This window comes from Rutidosis leptorrhynchoides, chromosome 3 (genome assembly GCF_046630445.1).
Source record: "Rutidosis leptorrhynchoides isolate AG116_Rl617_1_P2 chromosome 3, CSIRO_AGI_Rlap_v1, whole genome shotgun sequence".
NCBI classification, from domain to species: domain Eukaryota; kingdom Viridiplantae; phylum Streptophyta; class Magnoliopsida; order Asterales; family Asteraceae; genus Rutidosis; species Rutidosis leptorrhynchoides.
Window position 1 is genome coordinate 680,877,001 of NC_092335.1, and position 7,157 is coordinate 680,884,157.

Here is a 7,157-nt window from a genome sequence, read left to right on the forward strand (position 1 = left end):
CATAACATTGTGTTGGCAGGAACGGAGATAGAAGACTTGAGCATTACTTTCAAAAACTTGTTTGTCAAAAGCATCGGAGATGGCTCATCAACATCTTTTTGGAACGACCATTGGATCGGCGACAACAAGCTAAGCATTACCTTCCCAAGACTTTACAACCTGGAGGATTCGAAAGATGTTCTTATTAATGGTAGGGTTATGAGACACTCGGGTACTACGACGGATTCAAACCACGGTTCAACATGGGGTTTAATTCTTCAATGGAATTGAGTTTGGACACCGGAAAGGCGGGCTTTCAGTGACCTGATGAAACTAACCGAGATGCTACAAGGTTTCGAGTTCGTGTTTGAAAATCGTGACAGATGGAGTTGGGCTGCAGCAAGCGACGGCACATATACCGTGAAAAAAATGAGTTCCATCAATGATCAGAAGGTTTTCGCATACATCACTGATTCGGTAGGCACTCTTCGCAATCATCTTCTGCCTAAAAAAATTGAAATCTTCGCGTGGCGTGTGATTAAAAGAAGAATGCCGGTTAGATCAGAACTAAACAAGAGGGGGATAGATTTACATTCAGTAAGATGTCCTCTCTGTGATGATGATGGTGATGATGTGGAATCAATTGAGCATTGCTTTATTTTCTGTAAATTCTGTATGGAAATTTGGGAACGGGTACATAACTGGTGGGGTCGTGGCCCGTTCACAAACCTAAGTCTGAACGAAATCCTAAGGGGTAATACCGCGGCTTCTACTACTTGTGAAGGGAAGCTTATTTGGCAAGCGATCGAGTGGGTTTGTGCGTACTTCATTTGGAAAAATCGGAACAACAAGGTGTTCCATGGTAAATCATGGTGCTCCCCAGTGGCTCTAAATGAAATACAAATCAAATCTTTTGAATGGATCTCTGTTCGTGCAAAGAAAAAGAAGTTCGATTGGTTAACTTGGTTGAATAATCCGAAAGTGTATCTATCTTCTTAGTTCTCATTTAATGTTCGGGGTGGGGTACAATCTCTACACTAACCTTGTAATTTTTGTTCTTATTGTTTGTATTTCGTGAAAGACTTGAGGTGGCCGCTTGGCCTCATTGTCTATATTCGTTTTCGTGATTAATAAAATTTCCTTGCTTTTAAAAAAAAAAAATTATTGCACATTAAACTAATTATGCAACTATGTTCCCACGTGTAACATTAACATAACAATAAAATTATATTTAAAAAGTCTGCTTGTACAATTTCATCCAAATAAATTCATCGTCTAAAATTCTCAATAATGGATACTTGACTCGAATAAAAAACGGGTTCCTTAAGAAAGGCATTGATGAATTTCTTAATTAAATATGTTCTTAAAAACTGAGACCAGTTTTTCGTAAAACAGGGTCGTATGAGTTATTAAAACGGGCTTGAAGTTATACTTAGTACCATCATGTTAATTAAGTTACATTCGTTATTTGTATATACTATATAAAGGTACAATATAATTGTATGTAATCTATCTAGATTGCTTATGTATATTTTTTTCAACGTCCGTGCATTGCACGGCTGCAAAGTTTAAAAAGTAATGTCTTTACTAAAGAAGATATTATTTCGATGATGTCAGAACATATTGGATACTTTAATGCATGACTCATAGCTAAGCTTAAATTAATGTGACTTGCTGAAGAACCAGTACATGAATTGGAGCTAATATCGTTTACATATTTCCTTCAACACGGTGTAATTGAAATTTTGTTATTATATATTATATTCTTTGACATAGTTTATAAAGTAACGAAGGTTTTAATCTTATTAAGCTATATATAATTTTTTTTTTTTTAATTACCATCCAACGCACACACTCATACACTAGTATTTACACACACACACACACACACACACACATATATATATATATATATATATATATATATATATATATATATATATATATATATATATATATATATATATATATATAAAATAGTGTCATGTTTCCTTGTTTTGTTTTGATTTTAATATTGCAAATTCAGCAATATAGGAATACTTTCATATAAATAAATCTAACGAACCTATCTATTTTTTTATAATAATTGAAATTTTGTATAGTGCATAATAACTACCTCGGAGCAACGTGCGGCTTTTCGCTAAGGCCATTGATAATGGTAATGTTGAGGTATAGTGGATAAGGTGTACTTATTGAATATAGCAGTGACATGAGAATGAGAGAGTTGTAATAGGGGCTTTTGTAAGAAGTTTGATTGTAATGTGTTAAAATTTAATTGGTATTTGAGATGTAAATAAATTAAAGTTGGAGAGAGAAAATATCTAGGACAAATCATGGGCTGCCACCTCACCTCACTTCTCCCACCCTCATGCGTTTTTTTTTTTTTTTTTTTTTTTTTTGACAAAAGCCCAAATACAAACGCCCCATTTCAAGCGTCTGCATTTCTCGTGACATGTAGGGGGCAAAGAGGAGACAAACGCCGCGTTATTTGTGGTCTAACTCATATGTACCAATTTTGAGGAGGATGTGTGTCATTTCATGCTTTACAGGTTGTCATTTTGCCGGTTTTTATGGACATGTGGTCATATTTGGCGTTCTAACTTTTTTTTTTTTTTTTCATTTTTCCATTTTTTTATATTGTTTAGTCTAATGAAAAGCATGTAGTTTGATAGGCCTGGTCATAGCCATAATCAGGAGTCAACAAAAGTCAGCCCTAAAGTCAACGAAGCAAGTTCAGAAAGGATTCAAGGCAGGCCAAGAAGAGAAGTGAAATTACCAGCTAAGATGAAGGATTACAAGTTAGTTGATAACAGAAGAAACAGGGCAGTTTAGCTGTTCAAATTAGTTGTTAATTGTACACGTGGCAAAATCTGCTCAATTAGTTGTTAGCTTTGTATGGCTGAGATTCAATAGTCATTGTATAAGTACTGTGTCTGAAAATTGTAAACGCATCCAATTAATAACAACATTCAGTTTTCTCTTCTAATTTCTCTCTGGAGTTTACCCAACTCGAATTAGGGTTTATCATTTTGGTGCTTCCATTGAGCTTCCAGCTCAAGTAACAATGGCGGAATCATCAAATTCTCAATCTGAGATGCTCGAACGTATGACCGAGCGTTTCATTCAAGCACTACAACCAATCCAAAATGCATTAGTCGCAATTGCTTCATAATCAACACCTCACACTGCAAATCATACTCCAACACAACACAATTTCATTCACACACAAAATATGAATCCCAACGTTGATCCAGTGTATAAGACAAAGAAGTTAACTATGGATTTTCCAAGATTTGGTGGAGGAGATCCAGCGGAATGGCTTTACAAAGCTGAAAAGTTCTTTCTGTTTCATAACATTTCAGAAGATCGAAAGTTAACCTTAGTGTCAATGCATTTGGATGGGCTGGCCAGCAATTGGTTTCAATGGCTGGAGATGACAAATCAGATTCAATCTTGGATGGATTTTGTTATCGCTTTGAAGGTACAATTTAGACCTTCTTCTTATGAAGATCCAATTGAAATGTTAACAAGATTAACACAAAAAGGCACTGTCAAAGAATATCAAGCTGAATTTCAGAGATTATGCTGTAAAACAAAGGATTTGTCTGATAAAGTCTTAAAGAGTTGCTTTATTGCTGGTTTAAAACCAGAGATTCGTAGAGAAGTTAAAGCAAAGTCACCATTTTCTATGAGTCAAGCTATAGGCTTAGCAAAAATGTATGAAGATAAATTGTTTGATAAAGGTGGAAGTTCTTATTGGAGCAATAAACAGCAGGGTATTTTACCCACTCCATCTGCATATAAAAGTGCTGATTCATATGGTTCCAGAGGTGCTAATAATAGAATTCCAAGATTAACAAACAGGTTATCTGATGCTGAGAAGGCAAGAAAAGATGCAAAGGGTGAATGTTACACTTGTGATGAAAAATGGAATAGATATCATAAGTGTCCAAACAAACCAAATTTACATTTGATGGTAATTGAAGAAGAAGGAGATTCAGATTCAGAAGAAGATTCAGGAAAAAACTCATGGGTTGAAAATGACCCAAATGAAGGTAGAATGGGTCCTGTTGAACAACCTGCAATAAGTCTGCATGCTCTTTTAGGCCAAGCTAATCCAAGAGCTTTGAGAATGGAGGGGTATATTGAAGATAAAGGCATCCAGCTCATGATTGATAGTGGTAGTAGCCACAATTTCATACAAGAAAAAATGGTCAAATACTTGAATTTGGCATTGCAACCATCAGATCAGTTTCAAGTAATGGTGGGGAATGGTCAACATTTGAGATGTTTGGGAAAGTGTACTAAAGTTTGTGTCACCATTCAAGAATATGAGTTTGAAACTGAGTTCTTTGTTATAGATTTACATGGTGCTGATGCAATCTTGGGACTCTCTTGGATGGAAACCTTGGGAGATGTCACCACAAATTACAAGAAGAAAACTATGAGTTTCATAGCAGAAGGTAGAAGCATTATGTTGCAAGGTATTCTTACTAAAACACTTGAATCTATTTCTGGAAAGCAATTTAAAAGAATGTCCAGAACTGACTATTCTTTTAGCTATTATATGCTGTGGGTGGAAGAAAGGTCAATGGGGGAATTACAATTGAATGATTTGGGGTTAGATGTCATCAAAGAACCCTTACCACTACCAGCTAATTTGGATCCATCCATTGTTAGTGTGTTGCAATATTTTGGGGATGTGTTTGCTGAACCTAAAGAGTTACCACCCAAAAGATTCTTAAATCATAGAATCCATCTGTAACCAGAGGCTAAGCCAGTAAATGTAAAACCTTATAGATACCCTCATTTTCAAAAAGATGAGATTGAAAAACAAGTTAATCAAATGTTTGAGTCTGGGGTGATTCAACCTAGTACTAACAGCTTCAGTTCTCCTGTACTTTTAGTCAAAAAGAAGGATGGCACTTGGCGTTTTTGCATTGACTATATGGCCTTGAATGCAGTCACATTAAGAGATAGATTCCCTATCCCCACCATAGATGAGTTGATAGATGAGTTATATGGGGCAACAGTATTCACTAAGTTTGATTTAAGGGCAGGGTATCATCAAATAAGAATGCAGGAAGAAGATATCCATAAAACAGCCTTTAGAACTCACTCTGGCCATTATGAGTTTAGAGTCATGCCCTTTGGTTTGACAAATGCACCCTCAACTTTTCAAGCTACCATGAATACCATCTTTACTGGGTTGTTAAGAAAATATGTGATAGTGTTTTTAGATGATATTTTAGTGTATAGTCACACTATGGAAGAACATGTAGAACATCTTAAATTGGTTCTGCAGATCTTAAGATCTCATCAGTTCTTTATCAAAGCTAGCAAATGTAGCTATGCTGTACCTCAAATTCATTATTTGGGACATATAATCAATGCAAAAGGTGTAGCTCCTGATCCTTCCAAGATAAAGGCTATGACTGAGTGGCCCACCCCTAAAAATACCAAACAATTGAAAGGGTTTCTAGGCTTGACAGGCTACTATAGAAAGTTTATTAAAGGATATGCTGAAATAGCTGCCCCTATGACCAATTTATTGAAAAAGGACAGCTTTGTGTGGTCCCAGGAAGCTGATGGGTCATTTCAACAATTGAAAGAAAAGATGGTTACTGCTCCTGTGTTGATGTTACCTAATTTTACACAGCCATTTCAAGTAGAAACAGATGCCAGTGGTGTAGCTATAGGGGCTGTGTTATTACAAGATAAACACCCCATTGCTTACTTTAGCAAAAAGTTGAGCTTAAAGTTACAAAGAGCATCAACTTACATAAGAGAATTACATGCAATGACTTCTGCAGTTGCCAAGTGGAGGCAATACTTGTGGGGTAATAAATTTACCATTTTCACTGACCATAAAAGTTTAAAGGGTCAGATGGAGCAGACTATACAAACACCTAAGCAACAACACTATCTCACTAAACTTTTGGGATATCAGTATGAGATTGCTTATAAACCAGGGGTCACTAACACTACTGTAGATGCTTTATCAAGGTGTACACATGAAGGATCTTTTATGGCTTTATCTGTAGTGCAGTTTGATTTTGTAGATGATTTGAGAAAATTTATTCAAGATGATGAAAAGTCACAAGCTTTAATCAAAGAGATTGTGCAGAAACCAGAAGTCAAGGAAAATTGGAGAGTAAAAGAGGGGTTGATTTATTACAAGTACAAGCTCTTCATTCCAGAAATTGGTGACTTGAAACAAAAGCTATTGGCCGAATTTCATAATACACCAATTGCAGGTCATGCTGGTGTGCATAGAAGTTACTTGAGGTTGGCTGCAAATTTCTATTGGTTGGGAATGAAGAGTGATATGGAAACTTTTGTTAAAAACTGTGTTGCATGCCAGCAAGTTAAGACTTTGAATACTGCACCTTATGGTTTATTGCAACCATTGTCTGTACCATAGCAGGTTTGGGAAGAAATTAGTATGGACTTTATTACTGGTCTACCAAATTCACATGGTTATGAAGTCATTTGTGTGGTAGTGGACAGATTAACTAAAGGGGTGCATTTTGGAGGTTTAACTTCTAAGTATTCTGCTACCACAGTAGCCAGTTTGTTTTTTGATATGGTTTATAAGTACCATGGCATGCCAAAGTCCATTGTTTCGGATAGGGATAAAGTGTTTGTTAGCAAATTTTGGTCAGAGCTTTGCAAAATCAACCAAACAAAAATGAAGCTATCTTCCTCATACCATCCTCAAACAGATGGTCAAACAGAGGTGATCAACCGTTGTTTGGAACAATATCTGAGGTGTTTTGTAGCAGAAGTACCTAAGCAATGGTATAAATTTTTAGCACTTGCAGAATTTCATTACAATACTGCAATTCACTCAGCTACAGGGATGAGCCCTTTTGAAGCTATGTATGGCAGGCCACCTCCAGTCATTTCTGATTATCTGTAGACTTCTACATCTGTGGATGCCTTACATTCCATAATGATGGAAAGACGTGCCAAGATAAAGATTTTAAGGGAGTCTTTACTGCAAGCCAATGCTAAAATGAAACTTTTTGCAGACAAGCATAGGACTGAGCAACACTTTCAAGAGGGTGATTTAGTATGGGTAAAATTACACCCATATCGACAGTTATCTGTGGTCAAAAGGGTGTATCAGAAGTTAAGCAAAAGGTATTTTGGTCCATATAAAATTAAGAAGAAAT

At 36.0% G+C, this 7,157-nt stretch overlaps 1 protein-coding gene across 1 annotated transcript; it reads left to right on the plus strand.

The window, feature by feature from the left end:
• Positions 1–306: 306 nt before the first annotated feature.
• Positions 307–978, plus strand: LOC139902671 (uncharacterized). The gene has a single exon (XM_071885276.1). It carries the CDS (start codon positions 307–309, stop codon positions 976–978), a length of 672 nt encoding a protein of 223 aa, XP_071741377.1.
• Positions 979–7,157: the final 6,179 nt, after the last annotated feature.